Raw genomic sequence first — 24288 nt, 5'->3', positions numbered from 1 at the left:
TGAAGACCTGGGGGCTCTTCAGTAATAGTGCCGCAATGTCACTACCTTCTCTCCAGAACTCTGCTTGTCCCCATAGAGAAAGGTCTGGCTACCAAGTTCTTGTCTTACAGAACTCTCTGAAACTCTCTCCCTGTTCTTGCGGGGTATAGGTGGGGCCACTTCTCACCATCCTTCCCCTTCTTCTATCTCAGAACCTCCAGGTGTCTGCTCTCTGCATCCGTGCTCACAGTAGGTACTCACACTCTTTTTCTTTTAAAACCCCATTTTCTGATTGTCATTTGTTTCATTTGTATTTAGTAATCAGTTTCCAGGCAACAAATTTCCTTCAAATACATTCTCCTGGTTAAAACCAAGTCTTAACATGGACTTTTCCTGGGCTAAGCATGAGACCCAGCACAATCCCTCCTAGACCCTCTTCCAATACTCAGCTCCCTCAGGGAACATGGGGCATTCCTCCACTTAGGTCATGCTTCAGACATGGTAGATGCTTGAGGTAATAACACATCAGTTCTCAAGTATCTTTGGGGGTTGGTGGGCAAGCCCCAAGCTTTGCATGGATTAGCTTTAATTGAGATAATTTATTTTATTTTATTGATTCACTTACCAGTTAGTCCCCACAGTGGCCATTTGAAGTTTTCATAGGTGAGAAAGCTGAGGTGGCATTTGGGTGGCAGAGCTAGGATTAAAAACCCACTCTCAGGTTGGTGGGCTGGGATGGGAGTAAAAGATAGAAAACTGTACTTGAACAACAATTAAAATAAAATTAAAAAAAACCATTCTCCCTACCACCTAGGTCTGTGCCTTTGACCATTGGATAGTGCTGTTCCCACCTTAGTCAACAGTGTTTTCAGCAGGTGCTTAGGTTCATTTTTTATAAAAATTATAATTATGCCATGGACTCAGGACTGGGCTCTAAACTGCTTTGTCCACAGTTGGTATTCAAAAAGTATGTTAGGCAACTTCTGGTCAAGGTGGCAACATAGGCAGACATAGCTTATCTTTTTGCATAACCACATCAAAATTACAACTAAAATATAGAACAACCATCACTCAGAACCATCAGAGATTGAGTTGAATGGAAGTCTGATAACTGAGGAATTGAAGAAACCACATCCATCAAGACTAGTAGGAGGTCAGAGGACATGAAACAGGCTGAGCACCACACCCACGCGGATAAAAATTTGGGAGCGGTATCTCAGGAGTGAGTAGCCCCAGCCCCACACCAGACCCTCCCATCCCAGGGTTCCAGTGCCAGGAAGCTAAGTCCCCCACAACTTCTGGCTGCAAAAACCATTGAGGATTTAGTCAGTGGAGGAGGCTGCTGGAGCATTAAGCAGTTCCTCTTGGGGAACACACACAAAGGCTCACCTACTCAGACTCATACCCTTTGAGCTCCAGCACTGGGGTGGCAGCTTGAAGGGCACCAGTTGCATATAGGGAGAGACTGAAGTATCTGACATTGGGTGGAGCAGAGGCCATTGTCTCTTTGCTGAGCCCTCCCCCACAGAGCCTATAGGCTGGTGTCATATCTGAGACTCCATCAACCTGGCTAATACTGTTTGCCTTGCCCTGGAGATCCACAAAGGCTCATCCACCGAACTTATAGGCCCACCCAAGTTGCTTTTCCATAACAATGGCTGGTCTTGGCTCCTAAATCCTATCAAGCAACAGCTGGCTTCAGTGAGCCCTAGTGCCAGGCAGATTAGATCACAGCTTGGCTTCACATGGGAATTTCCAAGACCAGCACTACATCTTCGGCTCAGGTAGGGTGCCCCAGGCAAAACACAGGTGGGTGCTGACCTTGGCCTGCACCATTCGGGAAACCCCAGGGCCAGCACACCCAGTGGACAGCTACAGACCATGTCAGAGCACCACCACCCTGCCCCTGCACAGTTGTTCTTTCATGGAAGGCAGAGGTTGGTGGTAAGTGGTCACAGCCAGTCCTTGCAGCTAACTGGCCTGGGTAAATTTTTCCCATTGATCTGCCAAGGGCAACCAAGACTCAACTACAAGAGGAGAGTGTACTCAGCCCACACGATGGGCATACCTCGAGTACCCAGCTTTGGTGACAGGGGAGGCTGTGCCATTGGATCCTATAGGTCACTTACTACATTAGGTCACACTACCAAGTAATGGAGTCAAAGCAGCTCTACCTAATACATAGAGTCAAACACAGGGAGGCTGCCAAAATGAGGAGACAAAGAAACATGGCCCAAATGAGAGAACAGATAAAAACTCCAGAAAAAGAGCTAAAGGAAATGGGGATAAGCAATCTATCAGATGCAGGGTTCAAAACATTGTTTTTTAAGGATGTTCAAGGAACTTAGGACCTCAGCAACATGAAAAAGGCCTAGTCAGAAATGAGGGATACACTAATTGAAATAAAGAACAATTTACAAGAAAACAGTAGTAGAATGAATGAAGCTGAGAATCAGATCAATGATTTGGAACATAAGGAACCAAAAAACAACCATGCAGTGCAACAAGAAGAAAAAAGAATTTACAAAAGAGAATACTATAAAAAGCCTCTGGGGCAACTTCAAGAGGTCCAACATTTGCATCATAGGGGTGCCAGAAGGAGAAAAGAAAGAGCAAGAAATGGGAAATCTACCTGAAAAAATAGTGAAAGAAAAGTTTCCTAATTTTGTGAAGGAAATAGACCTGCAAGTCCAGGAAGCACAGAGTCCCAATTAGGATAGATGCAAAGAGGCCCACTCCAAGACACATCATTAGTAAAAGGCCAAAGCTTAAAGGTAAAGAGAGACTCTTAAAAGCAAGAGAAAAGAAGTTAGTTACTGGGAAGTTGCCAGATGGAAGGGAGGGGGAGAATGTGTGAAGAGGTGAGGGATTAAGAAGTACAAATAGGTAGTTATAGAATAGCTCTGGGGATGTTAAATACAGCATAGGAAATGGAGTAGCCAAGGAACTTATATGCATGACCCATGGACATGAACAATGGTGGGGTGATTGCCTGAGGGAATGGGGGTGCTGGGTGGAAGGGGGCAAGGGGAAAAATCAGAACAACTGTAATAGCATAATCAATAAAATATAATTTTAAAAAAGGTGTTTTAATGAAGTTAGTGTCTCATGATTCTGTAGAATAACTTGGAATACATACAAGCTGGTACCCAAATATGCACAATTCTGGTTTTTTTCCTGTTATATTGCCACTTGCAGACTTAATCAGATATTCAGCAGCTGCTCCTACATCCAGGTGACTGAGCTTTCAGCCACACAGCCTCTGGCCTTCCACAGAACTGCTTTCCTTCTGAATTCTCAGATGCAAACTGTCCTCTCAGACCCCAGTCTCTTGTGGCAGTGCTCCAAGGCCTATCCATGGTTTGTCCTCAGTGCACGGGCCCTCAGGCCCCTCCCCTTTCTTCTTCCCTCCCCCTGCCCTGCCCATATTCACTTTATCCTGCCCAGCCAGGCCTCCTTAGACTCTCTTCCAATGCTCAGTTTACTTCTGCCTGCCTGCATTTCTCATGTGCATAACCTGGGCTGCTGAGTGTTCCAGGAAGATAAGAGGCTAACAATGTGCAGGTTGGAGCCACTCCAGATTCATACTTTCCAGAGTGGGCCCTGAGCACTGCTGGGAAAATTCTTCCCCCTAACTACCCTCAGTCTCCCCAGGAACTGTTTCAGCCTCTTAATGACTCTTCTTTAATGTATGGCCCTGTTCTATCCTCTTCATCCTCAACAGCTGACCTTCCTTCTCATACAGAAAGCAAACCAGTCCTCAGACAGGAACTCCCTCTGCTCCTGCCACCATGCCTGAAAACTAGCTTGTATTGCTGTCCATGGCAGTCTCTTGCCTCCTGTGCCTTTTGAAGGTGTTGCCTCTTTGTGTCCTGCCTTCAGCCCACAACCTCCCCACCTGTTCAATCATCCCTTTTCCTTCTCTGGGATTCTTGACCTTTTTCCTCCACTGATTTCTTCCCATGAAGTCATTTCCATCTATACAAATAAGCTCTCCCTGGAATTATTGTTACTGTCCCCTTCCAGCTAGCACCTTCTCCTGCCCCTTACAGTCTTCTTGAAGGATGTCTCCTTGATACTTGTCACTGCTCACTGTCACTTTACTTGCCCCTTAAGCCACTTGAAATTAGTTCCTATTCTCACCTTTGCCCAGGCTGCTCTTGGTAAAGTCACCAAGTATTTTCATGTCACAAAATCCATTGTGTATTTTTTAGTTCTTTTCCTTGCCCTCATGAGCTTTTGACATAGTTAAGTATTTTCTCCTTTTCAAAATACTATTTTCCCTTCTTTTTAATTTTTTCTTTCAATCTCTGGCTGCTCCCCTCAGTCTCTTGTTTTTCATTCTTTGAGTGTTGGCCTTCTTCAGGCTCCTGGCCTTTACTTCTCTTTCACATTAAACATTGTCCTTGAGCACCATGTGCCTCAACTCCATCCTCCAATATCATCCACATGCCTGTGACTTCATATTGATATGCACAGCTCAAACCTCTGTTCTGAGCTCCAGACCTGTGTATCCCATGGCCTGCAGACCTCTCCAGTTGAACTTCTCACAGGCATTTTGTGCTCACTGTGCTCAAAGCCAGACACTCTTCTCCAATAGTCTGTATCCCAGTAAATGATAACCACTGTCTCTCAGGCCACCCAGAATCATCACTGTCACTTCCTGTGCTACCCAATTTCGTTGCCCCAATCAGCCACTATGTCCTGCCTCTTAAATTTCTCAAATCAGGTGCATGTCTTGTCTCTTTCCTGCTGTCTCCATCACCAATTCCTTCAAACAAATGACCACCTGTGTCTGAGCTGGTCCACCTGCACAAGGTCCCACCCTCCTCCAGTCCCTTCTGCCCCATGTAGCCAGTTATTATTCTACAGTGCAGGTCTGATCTAGGACCTCACCACTGGGGCCTCCTCTCTCCCTTTTTTACCACTGCCCTGCTGTTCTCTGCTGAACTTCTTACCTGCCTCTCAGGAGGTAACATCCTCATCCATCTCTGGTCATCTAGACACAATGGTCCCTCTTCCTTGAGTGATTTTGACCTTCTTCCCCACACTAAAGCTTTCCTGACTTGTCTTCTCCTCTCAGTGTAGATGTCTCTTCTACCCACCCTGGCAGGCTTGTGCTCTGCTACAACAAAGGACTTGCCCCCTATTCTGGATGCACACCTCTCCTCCCCTACTTACTGCACTAGATTTTGAGGGCCTTGAGGATCATGGTCTACAATTGTTCATAGTTATTACTCCAGTATGTAGCTCAGGGACAAGCATTAGTACCCACTTGGTAATAGTAATTAGTAAGCAGGTAATCATTACCTGTTTGGTAATGATGAGTGTGATCTTTGGGTTGACAGATATATTTATTGTTTTTACTGATATAAAATTCACATAAAAATTGCCATTTTAACCATTCCAAAGTTTTATAATTCAGTGACTTCCAGTGTATTCACAATGTGATGCAACAATTCTAATTCCTGAGTACTTTCATAGCCCAAAATGTAAACCCTGGCAGTCACTGCCTATTCTGCCCCCTGCCCCAGCACTTGGCAACCACTAATTTACTTTCTATATAGATTTCCTTGTTCTGGACATTGCATATAAGTGGGATCATACAATATGTGGTATTTTATCCCTGGCATCTTTTTTTTTTTTTTACATTTTATTTAAATTGGCATTCAAGTACAATTTTGTATCTTTTATTCACATCCCAGCCCACCCACCCAGCCCTCCCCACTTATCCCTGGCATCTTTAACTTAGAATATAATATTTTCAAGGTTCATTCTTGTTGTAGCATGAAACAGTACTTAACTCCTTTGTATAGCTGAAAAATATTCCATTATATAGTTAGACCACAGTTTCTTTATCCATTCATCCATTAATGGACGTGTGGGTTGTATCGACCTTTTGACTATTGTGAATAGTACTGATGTGATCATTTGTATACAACTTTTTGTTCAATTCTGTGTGACTGCAATCGCTATGTCATATGGTGATTCCATATTCAACTTTTTGAGGAACCACCAATTTTTCTTCCACAGACCGCACAATTTTAATTCTTACTAGCAATGTATTAAGATTTCAGCTTTTCTACATTTTCAGTACAGATGTGTTTTCATTGTTGATCTCTATGAAATAAAAGGTAGATCAGATTTTGTTATGAGATAATCAAAGGCTAAATTACATCTCCTTTTCAATCACATTTGCACTTTAGTTTATTAAAATTGCTTAAATAATTCTCAGTGTTAGGGATTTACAAACTGTTTTCTTGTACAGAAATTTTCTGGTAGTAGACTTCCAGTCAAGATGGAGGCATAAATAGATATGTTTTGCCTCCTCACACAACCAAAAGAAGGACAACAAATTTAAAAGCAAAAAACTCCAGAACTGCCAGAAAATCAAATTGTATGGAAGTTGGAACCAAGGAGTTAAAAAAAAACATTCATTCAGATGGTAGGAGGGGTGGAGATGGGCAGCTGGTGCAAAGATGATGCACAGCAAAGTGGTGGCTGGAGGACCAGTAGGGTAAAGTGGCCGCTAGTGGGCCAGGGTGGACAAGGTGGTGGCTGGTAGACCACGCAGTCCCACATTTGTGTGAGGATAAATCAGAAGGAACAACTGGGTAGTGAGACAGACTGCGCAACCCAGAGTTCCAGTGTGGGAAAATAAAGCCTCAAAACCTTTGGCTGTAAAAACTTGTGGGGGTGGTGGCAGCAGGAGAAACTCCCAGCCTCACAGGAGAGTTCACTGGAGACTCACAGGGTCCTAGAACAAACACAAACCCACCCATCCAGGAATCAGCACCAGAAGGGCCCAGTTTGCATGGGGGAAGTGGGGGAAGTAACTGAAACTGGCTGAGAGGCAGTGAGTGCCATTGTTCCCTCTCTGACCCCTCCCCATGGATAGCACCACAACACAGCAATGTGGGTTGCCCTGCCCTAGTGAATACCTAAGCCTCTGCCCCTTGCAACATAACAGGTGCACCAAGACAAAAGAAATATGGCCCAAATGAAAGAACAGATCAAAGCTCCCAAAATAGAACTAAGTGGTGAAGAGATAGCCAACCTATCAGATGCAGAGCTCAAAACACTCATAATCAGGATGCTCATAGAAATTATGGAGTATGGTCACAATATAGAGGGAAAAGTGAAGGCTATGCAAAGTGAAATAAAAGAAAATGAACAGGGAACCAACAGTGTAGGGGAGGAAACTGAGACTCAACGATTTGGAAGAAATAAATAGAAGGGAGAAATAAACATTCAACTGGAACAGAATGAAGAAACAAGAATTCCAGAAAATGAGGAGAGGCTTAGAAACGTCTGGGACAACTTTAAGTACTCCAACATCCGAATCATAGGGGTGCCAGAAGGAGAAGAGGAAGAGCAGGATATTGAAAACTTATTTAAGCAAATAATGAAGGAAAACTTCCCCAATATGGCAAAGAAAATAGACTTCCAGGAAGTCCAGGAAGTTCAGAGAGTCCCAAAGAAGTGGGACTCAAGGAGGAATATGCCAAGACACATCATAATTAAGTTACCCAAGATTAAAGATAAGGAGAGAATCTTAAAAGCAGCAAGAGGAAAGGAGAGAGTTATCTACAAAGAAGTGCACATAAGACTGTCAGCTGATTTCTTCAAAGAAACCTTACAGGCAAGAAGGGGCTGGAAAGAAGTATTGCAAGTCATGAAAGGCAAGGACCTGTATCCAAGATGACTCTTTCCAGCAAAGCTACCATTTAGAAAGAAAGGTAGATAACGTGCTTCCCAGATAAGGTCAAGTTAAAGGAGTTCATCATCACCAAGCCCTTTTTATATGAAATGTTAAAGGGACTTAGCTAAGACATGGAAGATCAAAACTATGAAGAGTAAAATGAAAACAAACTCACAACTATCAACAACTGAACCTAAAAACCAAAACCAAAAACAAACTAAGCAAACAACTAGAACAGGAACAGAGTCACAGAAATGGAGATCACATGGAGGGTCATCAGATGGGAAGGGGAGGGAGGAATGGGGGGAAGGGTACAAGGAATAAGTAGCATAAATGGTAGTTAGAAAATAGACAGGGTTAGGTTAAGAATAGTTTAGGAAATGGGGAAGCTGAATAACTTATATGTACAACCCATGGACATGAATGAATGGGGTTCATGCTGGTGAGAGGGAGGTGCAGAGCAGAGGGTAATAAAGGGAAGAAAAAATTGGGACAACTGTAATAGCATAATCAATAAAATATATTTTAAAGAAAGAAAGGAGTGAGGGAGGGGTCTCATTTGCTTTTAATTTCCATATCAATAATTCTCTTGATTTTGGTGTTTTTATATACTATTTTTTCAATGGAAAGAAAGTACAGTTTTAAAAAGAAAATAAATTTTGTGGTAGTACAACTTTTTGTGTTCAGTCAGATGGCAATAACAGAACTTTTTAAACCTAATTTGCCTTGAGTAAGATCCTTTCCTTAATGCTTTGAAAACTGATGATGGGTGATGGAGGATTGTTATGGGTTTCCATTTAAAAAATATGTTGGCCCCGGCTGGTGTGGCTCAGTGGATTGAGTGCCAGCCTGTGAACCAAAGGGTCACCCATTCAATTCCTGGTCAGGTCAGATGCCTCAGTTGTGGGCCAGGTTCCCTGTTGGGAGCATGAGAGAGGCAACTGATCAATGTTTCTTTCACTCCCTCACTTTCTCCCTCTCTTCCCCATCTCTAAAGATAAATAAATAAAAACTTTTATAAAAATGAAAGAATATGTTGAAGTCCTAACCCTTGGTATCTGTGAATGTGGCCTTATTTTGAAATAGGGTCTTTGCAAATGTAATCAAGTTATGATGAGGTCATATTAGATTAGGGTGGGCCCTCATCCACTCTCTGACTGGTGTCCATATGAGAAGAGCAGAGACACAGACAAAAGGAAAAGGCCATGTGATGATGAGCCCGAGGTTGGAGTAATGTGTCTATAAATTAGGAACACCTGGGACCCCCAACAGTTGGAAAAGGCAAAGAAGGATCCTCCCCTAGAGAGTTCTGAGGGAGCATGGTCCTGCCAATATCTTCATTTTGGACTTCCTACCTCCGGCACTGTGAGGGAAGCCACTCATTTTGTGGTGCTTTTGTTTCAGTGGCCACAGGAAACTCATACAAAAGATGTAGGAGGTTTATAATAAACAGATGTTTGTTGCATCTTTAAATGGTCTCTATTTGGTAATACTAGAGAGAACAGAAAAGTTAACTCAGATGAAGTGATGCCTCTCTCTTGTCTTTCATAGGCAAAGGGTGGAGGATATGAAAGTGAAAGTGCTTACCCGAATGTGGAACTTGTGTTCTTAGAGATCCATAACATTCATGTGATGAGAGAGTCACTGCGTAAATTAAAAGAGATCGTGTACCCTTCAATTGATGAGACACGGTGGCTATCCAACGTGGATGGGACACATTGGCTGGAGTATATAAGGGTAAAGAGGACCAGTCCTTTACATGCTTTCTGGATAAGATTTCTCTGTGTTGGTGCCATAAATCTGTATCCAAGCAGCTTTTCAACATTGCAAATAAGCACATCTTTGCTGTGTACTTGGGCTTTCTTGGTTTCCATGGGATTTTGTGATAGAATAAAAAGGGATACTGTTTGCTTTACATCAGGTGTTTAAAGTATTGAATACTTTTTGGCCATTTTAATAAAGGACCTTATTTACTGCTGTTACTTTTCTTAGTATAAGCACCCACCCCCCGTGTTGCTAATGTTTTGTAGTGATTTTGAATTGATTGCATTCTTGTTTGGTTTATTGACCTGAACTGCCAACATTCTTCCCCAGAATTATTTTTGCTACAATAGAAATTAAATGTTGCTTGGTCTAATGTACCTTCTTTTCTGAAGATGCTTCTTGCTGGGGCAGTGCGAATTGCTGATAAAATAGAATCTGGGAAAACCTCAGTGGTGGTGCATTGCAGTGATGGTTGGGATCGAACAGCCCAGCTGACATCTCTGGCTATGCTGATGTTGGACAGTTATTACCGCACCATCAAAGGATTCGAGATTCTCATAGAAAAGGAGTGGATAAGTTTTGGACATAGGTTTGCATTGGTAAGTTGAAACAGATTCATCCTTTGACTATTTTGCTCTATCATATGCATGTGTATATCACAGAATATGCACACATACACATGTGCACATGTGCACAGGCTTTCTGCTCTGTATCAGACCTGAATTGCCATAATATAATACTATGTACCTCAGCATTGTATGTTCCTGGTGGGGCATTCTTTTGTTAGTATAGGTATGACTTAAAAATAAAAGTTGAGGTTAAATTCATGTAATGTAAAATTAACCATTTGAAGTGTACAGTTTGGTGGCATTTAGTATATTCACAGTATTGTACAATCACTACCTATATCTAGTTCTAAAAGATTTCCATCACCTTGAAAGAAAACCTTGTACACACTGAGGAGTCACTCCCATTCCTTCCTCCCCTAGCTCTTGACAACCACTAATCTGCATTCTGTCTCTGTGAATTGCCTATTCTAGATACCTGGTATAAGTGGAATTATACAAAATTTGTTTTTCTGTGGCTGGCTCGTTTCATTAAGCAAAATGTTTTTAAGTTTCATCCGTGTTATAGCATACATCAATTTAATTTGTTTTCATGGCTGAATAGTATTTACTCCATTGTATATATAGACCACATGTTGTTTATTCATCTGTTGATAGATACTTAGATTGTTGGCTATTGTGAATAACACTACTGTGATGTGAACATTGGTGTAAAAGTTTTTGCCGTACAAAGTATCACAGGCTGCATAGCTTAAACAACAGAAATTTCTCTTGTAGTTCTGTTAAACAACAGAAATTTCTCTTGTAGAAGTCCAAGATCAAGCATGTAACAGGGTGGGTTTCTCCTGAGGCCTCTCACCTTAGCTTGTAGATGTCTGCCTTCTTGCTGTGTCTTTACATGGTCTTCTCTCCGTATGTATCTGTCCAAATTTCTTCTTATAAGGTCACTAGTCAGACTAGATTAGGGCCCACTCTAATGACCTTATTTAACTTAATTACCCCTTTAAATTATCTCTTTAAAGACCCTGTCTCCAAATACAGTCACTTTCTAAGATTAGTAGGGGTTAGGACTTCAACACACAAAATTGGCGGAGGTATACAACTCAGCCCATAACAGCCTCCTTTTACTTTTGGGTATATATCTGCAAGTGGGATTGCTGGATCATCTGGAAGGGCATTCTGGGGCTGGGGTTTTTTTTTTTTAGTTCAAAATGGCAGCTAATTCTTGGTCTTTCAGGCTGCTGAACTGTTGGGAATTCTGTCTGAAACTTGTGTTGAATCAGAATACTCCCAAAATCCCATTCAGAGTCACTTGTGGAAAGCACAAGGATGGGCAGTTTGAGGACTTAAATGGCTTCAGCCTTGAGGGTTCTGAGTGCACCCGCTGTGATGCACTTTCAGGGAGGAGAGGGAAGGGAAGTTCCACAACATCCCTTCAGGAGCTGTTGTCAGATCCTTAGACATGCCTTCACTCTCTGCACCTTGGTTTCCCTTCTCTGAAATGGAGTGCCATGGGGTAGAAATGAGTTTATATGTATTAGGTATTTAGGACAGTGCCTGACCCATATTGTATGGGTAGGTTTTAGCTCCCGTTACTATTTCAAACATTATCAAAAACTCCTTTGTTGCTTCTTCCCTTATCAAAAGCTGTTGTTCGCACAAACTGTCAATTTTGCTCCTTTGGGTCCCTCTTTAAACCACTTCATGCAGACTTTCTCCTCACAACACCCATTCCTCAAAACTGCTCTTGTCATAGTCATCAATGAAAGTCACACTTTCTTCATTTGGCTTCTAGATCGCTATAAACTTGAATTTCCTCCTACATTCTGATCCTACCTCTGTCCCCAACCTCTTAATTTTGGGGTTCCCCAGGGTTCAGTCCTTGGATCATTTCTGTTTTGTGTGCTTAATCCCTTAGTGATCTCAGATAGTCCCATGACTAAATACATTTATTTCAAATATTTAGTCTTGCCATTACCACTGATGCCCCCTTAATTCAGGCCTGGCCACTTTCCTTGCAACTATCATGCAATCTCTTAACTAGCCTGTCTGTTGCCTATACCCTTCCAATCCATCATCCTTACTGCAGCCAGGGGGAGCTTTCTGAGAAGCAGATCTTATGGTACCACTCCCCAGTGTGAATCCCTCAGGGCCTTCCTGTGGCCTGTGGGATTGTGGGAAAACTCCCCAGCACAGCATTTGAGGCAACTTGGTGATCTGGCCCTAGTCCTCCTTTTCAGCCACATTTTGCCTCCCTTCCTTTGGTTCATTCTCTGAGCCTCTTCTGTGCACAGCTAATAGTGGCACTCCTGGTGCCCCCACTGCTTCTGATATAATATCCCCCTGGCCAGCCAGGAAATAGTCATCTTCCTGTCCTTCAAGGTTTATCTCAAATGAGACCTCCTCCATGACTGACTTGTGTGACTTTCCCTTCTCATTCTTTCCTCCACCCCATCTTAAGATGGCCATTTACTCCTTTGTGGCCCCACCATACCCCCTGAAACACTGTACTGCCCTTGTTATTTCTAGGTCTTTCTCTAGTGATTAGAACATAAATGAATTATTCATAAAGCACAGGTACTGTGTCTCATTTGTCTTCATACCCAGGTGTCTAACCAAAGGCCTGACCTCTACTAGACACCATGAAAATGCCTGAAATCCTGAGGGCCAGGCAAGATGTGTTACATGCACACTGTAGGAGTTCAGTGAATGTCTATTAAAAGAAAGAATGAATCCTAAATTGTGAGCTGTCAGTGTAACACTGCTGCCTAGGTGCCTTAACTATTGAAGAGCAGGTTCTATGAATTATTTTATAAAGGGGAAGCACAGAAATAAGACAAGGCATGCAGCCTCTATGGAATACAGTTTACAGTTCTTCAAAAAATTAAAAATTGAATTACCATATCCAACAATGCTGCTTTTGGGTGTATATACAAAGGAAGTGAAAGCAGAAACTCAAACAAATATTTGAATAGCCATGTTCATAGCAGCAGTATTCACAATAGTCCAAGTATGGAAGCAAACCAAGTGTTCATCAACAGATAAGTGGATAAACAAACATGGATAAATGAATTGTATATTGTATGTACAAATATTCCATCTGTACATACAATGGAATATTGTTCAGTCATAAAAAGAAAGAAAATTTTGACTCATGCTACAACATGGATGAACCTTAAGGACATTATGCTAATTGTAATAAGCCAGTCACAAAAGGACAAATAGTATGTGATTCTACTTATATAAGGTCCTTAGAGTTTTAAAATTCATAGAAAGTAGAATGGTGGTTGTCAGGGGCAGGGAGAGGGGGAATAGGGTGCTGTTGTTCAATGGGGACAGAATTTCAGTTTAGGAAGATGAAAAAATTCTGGAGATCGATGTGGTGATGACTGCACAACATTGTGAGTGTACTTAATGCCACTGAACTGTGTGCTTAAAATGGTTAAGTTGGTCAATTTTATGTTATGTATATTTCACAATTAAAACGTAAAAAAATTAAGGCAATATAGTGTTACTCTGTGGTATTGACATTGATTCGGTCATTTCCTTGTTTTTATGACTTTCCTGGTGTCAGTGTCATAGATCCAGTATTTCTCACTCTTAATGTGTGGTGATTGTGTTGTATCTTCACAGTGTGTTTTCTTTTTCTGCTGTTTGCTTAGTTTATTTGAATCATCAGATAATTAGAAGCTTCTCTTACAATTTTCACTTTTTGAGCTGTTTAACATATTTTCAGTGTTTTTATCAGTCCTGTTTATATGTTTGAAATTACTTTTTAATTTTAATATGAATCTATAAATATCTTCTAAAATATCAAAAGGTCTGAAGTATGATTCTAGCTATCAACTATATCTCTAAACTGAAAAAAGATACAACATTGTACTCCTAGGGCAAGGACTCTACCCATCACCACTTCAAGAGTGAGATTTGAGGTTCTCTGAGTCATGTAAAATTGCTTAAAATTTGTATAGTATTAATCATTTTGATTCTCACACTTCCTGATATTTCTGAACAATGGAAAAAACTTTTTTTTTTACTTATGGAGAAAATTGCAGTCATAACGTGCTTTATGAGCTGCTAATTGGTAGTCTCATGGTGACACTGTGCACTTGGTGTGATGGCTGGGATTGACCCCATCATTTGCATTGAAAAATGTTGGCTGTTTCCTTATCACACTGGATCCCAGCAATATGAAAGAAACATTATAAAACAATCAACATTTAAAAATATAGTACAAAAAATTAAAAAAATAAAAATATAGTACACAGAAATTTTGTTTCCTAAGAGTAATGAAAGTTGGTTCAATTCAGTGAACATTTTTGAGTGCCTATTATGTGTCAGGAATTCTGTTAGGCCTTAGGGCATGTGAGTAAGATACAATTCTTGTCACCAGAAAATTCAAAGTGACTTTTGAGAGGACCACGGTGTACATTAAAACTTTTAACCTGTTGTTTCTGTTCAGAGAGTGGGCCATGGCAATGACAACCATGCAGATGCTGACCGGTCACCAATATTTCTTCAGTTTATTGATTGTGTTTGGCAAATGACAAGACAGGTGAGAGATTTCAAATATATTTCTGACCTATATAGTCTGATTCAAACATATCCTAAAGTTGAAGAGTAGATAAATTTTCATGTTCATTCAGGATGAAGATATGTGTATATGTGTGAATTATGACTCCTACTATTTAATTAATTTTTATTCATTTTCACTGAGAAATATAAGCAGAAAATTAGAAACGAACAGCTTCTCATCAAAAGTTACTTTTCTTGTGCAAGTGGTTTTTGTCAGTCATTCTATTCCCCAGCCTTGCAAACCAAGGCTCTACTCAGCCATTCTGCCTCTCTTGCTCCCTTTCTGTCAGTGCAGCGGACTGTCTGGCCCCCAGTGCCCTGCTGGGCCAGAAATGTAAATGGGGATGGGATTGAAGGCCAAATGTCCATCAATAGATAAATGGATAAACAAATGTGGTCAATACATACAATGGAATATTGTTCAGTCATAAAAAGGAAGGAAATTTTGACACATTGTATACTGTAGATTAACCTTGAGGACGTTACTCTAAGTGACGTGCGTGTTATGAAAAGGGGATTTAACTAGGGTGTCCAGGAGTCTCCACAACCTGCCCCAGGCCACAGCCCCTCTAACCTCAAGGTCACCAGGGAAATGGCTATCCAAGAGTGAATCAATGGCAGATAGGAAGCTGCAGAGTATTTTGTCATCTCCTGGGGCTTTGTTCCCAAATCCCATTACCCAGGGCCCTGGTAAGGAAAAGGGTGATGCATGGACCACCCTTCCCTAAGCCAGTTGGGTCTGGAGGGTTTTAGTTCAAAGTAGATCATGATGCATGTACTGTTTTTCTCCTCATGTCCTACATCCAAACCGGAATTTGGGGATTTACCCTCTTGATGGGAGATCATGCCACGGAAATGGACCTGGAATCAGAGAGAGACTGAGACAGAACCTGAGCCAAACAGAGAGAGAAAGACAGAGACACGGGGAGTGACAGAGAATGGTAGAGAGAGAGAGAGTGGCAGAGGGGCAGTGAGAGAAGGGGGTGGGGGAACAGAGAGAGAAAGGGGTCAGAGTGTCAGAGAGGGGGCAGAGTCAGAGGGACACAAAGAGAAAAAGGGGCAGAGAGAAACAGGAACAGAGAGATGGACAGGGAGAGTTAGAGGAGCAGAGAGAGGGAGAGGGTCAAGTAGAAGGAGAGGGTCAAAGAGGGGGCAGAGAGAGAGAATATGGCAGAGAGGGGGGAAGAAAGGCAGAGAGCAGCACAGAGAGGGGTATCATAGATGTGCAGAGAGGTAGAGAGGAGCAGAGAAAGAGGGGCAGAGAGAGAAGGGGCAGAGTCAGAGAGAAGGGGCAGAGGAGGGGGGCAGGGAGGCAGAAGCACAGAATGGGTAGAGAGGGGTAGAGAAAGGCAGAGGGGATGGAGGCAGAGAGACAGGAGGCAGATGGGGGGCAGAGAAAAGGGCAGAAGGAGGCAGACGGGTAGGAGAGAGGGGCAGAGAAAGGCATGGGGGCAAAGTTAGGCAGAGAGGCAGCCGTAGGTGCAACCTGAGAGGGAGCAGAGAAAGTGGCAGAAGTGACAGAGGGGAGTAGGAAAGAGGGGGCTGAGAGGAGTGTAGGAATGAGAGAGGAGGGCAGGAAAGAGAAGAGAGTGGGATAAATGAGGAACACAAGAGTGGGACAGAGAGAGGCATCACAAGAGAGGATGGTAAAGAGAGTGGGCAGAGAAATTTGGCAGAGAGGCAAAGGAGAGAGAGAGAAGGGGCAGATAGATAGGAGCAGAGGGGTATAGATAAAGGGAAGCAGAGAGAGGGGGAGATCAAGAAGGAAGCAGAGGAGGGCAGAGAGAGGGAAGCAGATACAGGAGCAGGGAGGCAGAGAGAAAGGCAAAGAGTGAGGAGGCAGTGTTAGAGAAAGTGTAGGACAGAAAGATGCAGAGAGGCAAAGGAGAGGCAGTGATAGAGGGAAGCAGAGAGGGGAGAGAGGCACACTAGGTAGGCAAAGACAGAAAACGAGGTAAAGAGGAAGACGGGGGAGAGACAGAAAGAAAGGAGGAATGTAGAAAGAGGGAAAGTCGGGGAGAGGAATGGGGAGAGGGAGCACAGAGGGCAGAGAGACAGAGAGGAGGCAGAGATATGGGGAGTAGACCCAGAGAGGGGAGGGGCAGAGAGAGAGATCAGAGAGAACACTAAGAGGCCTCTGGAGAGAGGGGTGATAGGCAGAGGTGGGGTAGGCAGAAAGGGAGTAGAAGTAGAGGGGGTGAGGCAGAGAGAGGACAGGAAGATGTAGAGAGGGGGAGTGGGTCTGAGGGCAGAGAGAGTGAGAGACAGAGAGAGGGGAGGTCAGAGGGAAGTAGAGAAGGGGGAAGCAAATGGGAGGAGAAGCAGAGAGGTAGAGAAGTACACAGAGAAGGGGAGAAACAGGGAGGGGATTGAGGGCAGAGATGGAGGAATGGGGTAGCAGAGAGAGGAGGAAAGGCAGAGAGGTTGAGTGGGGAGATGGAGGGGAAGAGACAAAAGTGGAGGGGGAGAGACAGAGTGAGAGGGGGAGAGGGTAGAGGGCCAGAGATGAGGTGAATGGAGAAGAGGGTATAGGGAGACAGAGAGAGGGAGAGGAATACAGGTGAGGGCAGAATGAGGGGCCAGAGGGGGAGAGGGAAGGCCAGAGGGAAAGAGCAGAGTGGGAGGTTCAATTTGGAGGAGAGAGAAGGAAGACAGGTTTCTGAAGAGAGGAGGGCAGAGAGTAAAGATGGGACAGAGAGAGGAGGGGGCAAAGAGAAGGGTATGGCAGATGGAGAAAGAATGGGTCAGAGGAGAGAAGAGGAAGGCAGACAGAGAAGGGGAGTGGTGAAGAGAGGGGGTGGGTGGCAGATAGAGACTTTGGGGGCAGAGTGAGGAGTGGAGAGCAGAGAAAGCAGAGCAGGCAAGAGAGAAGGGGCAGCAAGGGGGGGTAAAAAGGGAAGAAAGGGTTAGATGGAGGTCAGAGAGAGGGGAGGAGAGGCAGAGCCAAGAGAGTAGTAGAGGCAGAGAGAAGGCGTGAAAGGGGAGAATTACAGGGGGAGCAGAAAGAGGGAGGTGCTGAGAGAGGGGGAAGAGGGAGCAGAAGGGGACAGAGAGGGAGGTGGGAGAAAAAAAGGGGGGTAGAAAGAGGAGAGACAGATAGAGGTTTTTGCAGAGAGGGGACAGAATAGAGAGTGAGAGAGGGAAGGAGGTAAGAGTAAGAGAGGGTCAGAGAGGGGTATCAAAGGAGGGGCAGGGGGCTGTGGAGAGTGAGGTAGACAGGGAATTCAGAGAGAGACAAGGACCGGGTTGGGGACAGATGGGCACAGAGACAGAGTAGTAGAGGTAGGGAGGGGTTGCCGAGGGGGGAAGATAGGGGTAGCACAGAGTTTGGAGAGAACGGTGCAGGGAAGAGTACTGGCAGGGGGCAGAGAGGGGTGCCAGGTGGCAGGGGCACAAAAAGTGGGGTCAAGGGAGCAGAGACAGGACATAGTTTGCCAGAGAGAGGGAGGCAGCAGGTTGCTAGAGAGAGGAGGGGAGAGTGAAGAGGGGGTAGAGAGAAGAGGTGGCAGAGAGAAGCAGAGTAAGAGAGGGGGGGAGGGAGAGGGAGAGAGAGAGAGAGAGAGTCAGAAATGGGTAGAGAGAATTAGTGAAGGGGGGCAGAAAGAATCAGAGGTGGGCAGAGAGAGGTGCAGAGAGGCAGAGAGGGAACTGAGCCAAAGAGGGGGGCAGAGGGAGGGGCTATAGAAAGACAGAGAGGGGAAGAGAGGGGGTTTCAGAGAGCGGGTTAGGAAAGATGGGGCAGAGTGAGAATGGGACAGAGAGGCATAGAGAAAGTGGGGCAGAGAGAGAGTTGCATAGAAAGAGAGGGCTGAGAGAGCGAGGCACAGTGGGGCAGAGAGGGGGCAGAGAATTGCAGAAGAGGGGAGGCAGGGAGGTGGCAGGAGGCAGAGGGAGAGGGGCAGAGAGAAAGTGGGCAGAGAGGAGGAAGTAGAAGGGCAGAGAGAGGATGGCAGAAAGAGGCAGAGAGATGGGGGCAGATGGGCATGGGGGAGGGGTGCAGAGAATTGTCGAGTTTGGCAGAGTGTGTGGCAGTGAGAGAGTAGCACAGAAAGAGCATGACACAAAATTTTCCCAAATGCCTGCTGCTCAGCTTGGTTGAGCGTGGAGTTATGGGGAAAGGAGAGAGGATAGGTACCATGTCTGGGCTCTCTGCTTCCTATTGGTCTGGAGCTCTGGCCTTGGTGGCTCCAATCATATGATGGGAACCAGTGGGAAAGATTGCTGGTGACCAGCATGACTCCACCAACAGCCATGGAGCTCATGATTGATCCTCTTGGCTGCCTTATCAGGATCACCCTGGAGCCCTTTCAGAGGACATCTGCCTCCTCCATCCTGGAAAGTCTGAAATACCAGTCCCATTTCCTCACTGCCACGTTCTGTTACTGATGTGGGGGGGTGTTGAGATGGAAAAAGGCTAGAAACCACCACAGTGCCTGTGCCCCCCTCTCTGCTCCAGCTAGTACTCCTCCCCAAGAGCCACTGGGAGGACCAGCAGTCACAGCTATCCACCTGAAATGCACACTCTCAGCCTCTGGAAACAAAGATTTACAAGCTTGGGCCTGTTCCCTGGAGATCCTTCTTCCTGTGGGCCTGGGGAGCAGTCTAGTTGTGTGTAGTTCTTTAAAAGTTCCTTTCCGAGGTGGTCCTGATGTGCACATGACTTAGAGGATCAGTAATCTAGATGATAACTCCAAATGCAGACCAGGGCCCTGTAGGCTTGGCCACCTCCCCTGGGAACTAGTTGGAGATGCATATTGTCAACCCTGCCCCAGACCTGCTGGGGAGGGCATCCAACACTGTTTCACAAGCTCTCCTGAGGATTCTTCCCTAGACCAGTGCAGCTCAAACATACGGGAGCACAGAAATCCCTTGGGGATATTAAAAATAGAGATTCTGATCCGTGAGTCTGGGGCAGAGCTACAGTCTACATTTCTAAGAAGCACCCAGGTCATGTTGCTGGTCCACAGATCACACTTGGAGTAGCAAGGGTCTAGAGACCATAGACGTACCTTCAGAAATAAGGGAAAAGTAAGTGTGTGTGTGTGTGTGTGTGTGTGTGTGTGTGTGTGTGTTGGGGGGTGATCTGAGCAGCCAAAGTAAATTTCCAGAGTCCCTGGGCCTCTCTTAGAACTCACTCTTACTTTTAGACCAGCTGCCCCAAGCTAACTGGGCTCAATAGTCATCTAAGTGCCAGATCACAGCTGACTGGGGTAAGAGGGGTGGTCTCAGAGGTAGGCACTCTGGTATGAGTGACAGGTACCAGCAAACACATACTCAAAAGGCTAGCCAGAAGTCTGTTTTGTGTGCCATAAACTTCCTGCTCTTCATATTGGTGCCAAGTCAGTAAAAAATAAATAAATAAATGATGGTTACATTCAGATTAATGCAAGAAAGTATGCAATCCATTTTACAAAAATTGCATAAAATGGGTGAACACAAAAAATAATTCTGATGTGTCTGAAGGGATAAGCACCATTTTGTGGGTGTAAAGTAGTTTATTCCTCTCTAATGCCTAGGTGAATGTGAGTGTGTTTTTAACATCTTCAATCTGACTGCCATTTATGTTGATTAGAACCCATTTTCATGTCTAATCTGTATCATTTTTATAATGTTTGTTTTTAAGAAAGTAAGGGCTTTGGATTAGAAGGTTTCAGATGCCTCTCACAGATCTAAGACTCTGTCCGTGAAATGTGTATAATTATCTTTAAGTGATATCATTAATGCATTAGATGCAGAAACATGCATATCAGTCTTTACATATCAATTAAGTCACAATGAGATGTAGATTATTAGAAAAGATGTGTTAATATAACAAGATTAACTTATTTTTAGGTTGTCTACTGCTAAATCAAGTTAGCTAACTCTGTAAAGTTGTCAGAAATCTCAGAATAAATTGAGCTACTTTCTGTGTACAAATTAATATAAAAAGAACTAAGGGGAAAAGTAATTGAGGGACTATAGAAAATAATCTCAAAGACATTCTACAATAGCAATACTTTAATGGAGTGTACTCTTTTGGACAGGTTTAATAAGTTGTTGAGATTTTTGTCCCTCAAGAGGTGCAGAATTTCATTATGCATTTCTGTGGAGTGTTTGAGACCATACTTTTTAGGTAAATTGTGTAGTTTCCAGAAGAGACCAAAACAAACTATGCATCACAGAGATTTTATCTTTCATTTTTATTGCTCTACCTATTGCTACTTACCATAATTAAATGTTGTCTGAGTTGAATTTAATGTCACAATGCCCTTTGAATGTAAATAGCAGTTGAGTAGTTGGAGCCCTTGTGTTCCATTGTCATGAGTACTGACAGGCTTGGGCTGAGTGCTGCCTATCCTCACCTGGTGGCCATTAGGCCAGAATAAGGCTTGGAGGCAGTGGTGCTAGAATGCACCCAACCGAGCTCCCATATCCAGAATGCAGGCTTAGAAATGAAAACTTCAAAAATATGTCAATAAAACCCTAGCTGTCCTGTTAATAAACATATATTTTTACATGTTCGAAAATAATTTTCCATTTTTAGCATTGATTTAATAAAGTTTCAATATATACAAATGTTATGTATTTGCTGAAAATCAATAAATTTCAAGGTGGCAATGATTTATGAATAGGGCAGAACTAAGATGCATAGAAAAATACTGGGAAAGTGGCATAATACATGTGGCCTTTTGAAAGCCATTTGGAATGTTGAGGCTGTTGCTGGAGTTGTAAGAGGAAATCTGAAAGGCTCTGAGAGCTATGTTTAGCATGTCAGCGAGATTTAGCTGATTTAGTTCATCTATTCAAGAACAAGAGTGGTAGAAGGAACAACCACCGCAGCTAGTTTCTAGAGGTTTCTGAAGAAGTGGTATTCTAATGGGCTTTTTAGATCAGAGTTGTGTGTTTCTATGAGAACAATCCTTATGGTGGAAAGAGAAGCTGACCTTAATCCAAGATAGCTAAGCAGAATTGGTTAAATTGGATAATGTTATATCCTGGTGAGGAAAATAATTTCAGCTGGAGTTTGGACAGTCCTAGATTGGTCATGGTTTCTCATTGAGAAGCTTGTCCCTGGTTTAATAAAATAATAAATTTAAGCTAAAAAATAAATTTGTCTATTAGTGACCCTGGTTGTCACTCTAATAGAGATGACAGGATTAATCATGATAGTGTGCAAACATCACTATGATTGTAAACTGGGTCTTTAAAGTAAACTGCTGGGCAGTTCTATTTCATTTTGTTCCAGTTGGTTTTGTTTCATTAAGTACAAAATGAGTATTTTACTGTGTTTTAGTATTGGAATTCTGGCACAAGGTGGGACCCCAGTACATGCCTACTGCTAGGATTATCATTTCCAGATTGTCTCCTCATGGCTACTAAATGCCAGCTACTTACTGGCTAGAACCTTCTGGCAATGGAAAAGTCTTTGTTAGAATTCTCCAAAACCCCATTAAGAATTAGGTTTTTTTAAAATATTTATTTATTTTTAGAGAGGGAAGGGAGGGAGATAGATAGAGAGAGAAACATCAATGTGCGGTTGCTGGGGGTCATGGCCTGCAACCCAGGCATGTACCCTGGCTGGGAATCGAACCTGCGACACTTTGCTTCACAGCCCGTGCTCAATCCACTGAGCTATGCCAGCCAGGGCTAAGAATTAGTTTTTTAAAAAACAAACAAATAAACCACACAACAGTTGAGATGATCGTGTGGTTTTCTTCCTTATTCTGTTAACATGGTGAATTTCACGAATTGATTTTTTGGGAACATTATTGATTTTCAAATGTTAAACCTGCCTTTCCTTCTTGAAATCAACCCCACTTGGTCATGTATTAGTGCCCCTTCTATGTATTTCCAGATTCAATTTACTTATATATTTGTGAGGATTTTGGGGTATATGTTCATGGAGTTGTTTCTGTGGGAAAGTTTAAATTTTTTAATTGTTTTAAATATATTTTATTCATTATGCTATTACAGTTGTCCCATTTGCCCCCTTTATTCCCCTCTGCCCTGCACACCCCCTCCTATCCACATTCTCCCCCTTTAGTTCCTATCCATAGGTTGTACATATAAGTTCTTTAGCACCTACAGTTCCTAAACTATTCTTAACCTCCTCCTGTCTATTTTCTACCTACCCTTTATGCTACTAATTCTCTGTACCTTCCCCCCTCTCCCTCTCATTCCCCCTATGATAACCCTCCATGTGATCTCCATTTCTGAGATTCTGTTCCTGTTCTAGTTGTTTGCTTAGATTGTTTTATGTTTTTGTTTTAGGTTCAGTTGTTAATAGCTGTTTGTTGTCATTTTAGTGTTCATATTTTTTATCTTCTTTTTCTTAGATAAGTCCCTTTAACATTTCATATACTAAGGGCTTGGTGATGATGAACTCTTTTAACTTGACCTTATCTGGGAAGCACTTTATCTACCTTTCTTTCTAAATGATAGCTGTCCTGGATAGAGTCATCTTGGATGTAGGTCTTTGCCTTTCATGACCACAAATATTTCTTTCCAGCCTGATCTTGCCTGCAAGGTTTCTTTTGAGAAATCAGGGGATGGTCTTATGGGCACTCCTTTATAGGTAACTGTCTCCTTTTCTCTTCCTGCTTTCAAGATTCTGTCCTAATCTTTAATCTTGGGTAATGTAATTATGATATGCCTTGGTGTGTACTTTCTTGCGTCCAACTTCTTTGGGACTCTCTGAGCTTTCTGGACTTCCTGGAAGTCTATTTCCTTTGTCAGATTGGGGAGGTTCTCCAGTATTTTTCAAATAAGTTTTCAATTTCTAGTTCTTCCTTTTCTCCTTCTGGCACCCCAATGATTCGGATATTGGGATGTTTAAAGTTATCCTGGAGGTTCCTAAGCCTCTCCTCATTTTTTTTTAATTCTTGTTTCCTCATTCTGTTCTGGTTGAATGTTTCTTTCTTCCTTCTTCTCCAAACCATTGATTTGAGTCCTGGTTTCCTTCCTGTCACTGTTGGTTCCCTGTTCATTTTCCTTTATTTCACTTTTCACAACCTTCCTTTTTTCTTCTAATTTGCGACCATATTCAACCAATTCTGTGAGCATCCTGATTACTAGTGTTTTGAACTGTGCATCTGATAGGTTGGCTATCTCTTTGTCTCTTAGTTGTATTTTTTCTGGAGCTTTGATCTGTTCTTTCATTTGGGCTATTTTTTTGTTTGTTTGTTTCCATGAGCCTGTTATGTAGTAAGGGGCGGAGCCTTGGGTGTTCACCAGGGCAGGGCAACCCACATTGTTGTGTTGTGATGCTGTATGTGGGGGAGGGGTCCAAGAGGGAACAGTGCTGCTTGCTCCAATCTCTGCCTGTTTTTAGTTACTTCTCCGGCTACCCACAATCAAATTGGGCCCTTCCGGTGCTGATTCCCAGGTGGGTGGGTTTGTATACATTCTAGGACCCTGTGGGTCTCTCCAATGAACTCTCCTGTGAGGCTGGGAGTTTCTCCCACTGCCGCCTCAACCCTCACAAGTGTTTTCAGTCAGTCTTTGAGGCTTTATTTCCTCACACTGGGACCCTGACTTGCCCAGTCTGTCTCACTCCCCAATTGTTCCTCCCAGTTTATCTGCATGCGAATGTGGGACCACCCTGTTTGCCAGCCACTGCCTTGCTGCGAGTCCTCTCCACCTGGCTGCTCATCTCTGCCCCTCCCACAAGTCTAGATTAATGTTTCTTTAGTTCCTTGGTTGTCAGACTTCCATACAGTTCAA

The 24288-nt window shown here is 43.2% G+C and overlaps 1 protein-coding gene and 1 long non-coding RNA gene across 16 annotated transcripts in view; both read left to right on the top strand.

Moving 5' to 3' along the window:
* The window catches only part of MTMR1 (myotubularin related protein 1), a 93793-nt gene that overhangs the window by 52597 nt on the left and 16908 nt on the right, over positions 1–24288 (top strand). For 13 of the 15 annotated variants that reach the window (XM_036016266.1, XM_036016265.1, XM_036016267.1 and 10 more), the window contains 3 exons: positions 9233–9418; positions 9838–10044; positions 14474–14566. In XM_036016266.1, the coding sequence (XP_035872159.1) occupies positions 9233–9418; positions 9838–10044; positions 14474–14566 (486 nt within the window). The remainder of the gene's footprint in view (positions 1–9232; positions 9419–9837; positions 10045–14473; positions 14567–24288) is intronic. The other 2 variants (XM_036016274.1, XM_036016275.1) reach the window with 2 other exon arrangements.
* On the top strand, positions 18545–22498 carry LOC118498369. Its single transcript, XR_004900867.1, has 2 exons — positions 18545–22026; positions 22224–22498. It is a non-coding gene; the product is annotated as an uncharacterized LOC118498369 (long non-coding RNA).

Source organism: Phyllostomus discolor, chromosome X (genome assembly GCF_004126475.2).
Source record: "Phyllostomus discolor isolate MPI-MPIP mPhyDis1 chromosome X, mPhyDis1.pri.v3, whole genome shotgun sequence".
Lineage (NCBI taxonomy): Eukaryota > Metazoa > Chordata > Mammalia > Chiroptera > Phyllostomidae > Phyllostomus > Phyllostomus discolor.
The sequence above is the reverse complement of the archived record's forward strand: the minus strand, read 5'-3'. Positions and strand labels throughout refer to the sequence as shown.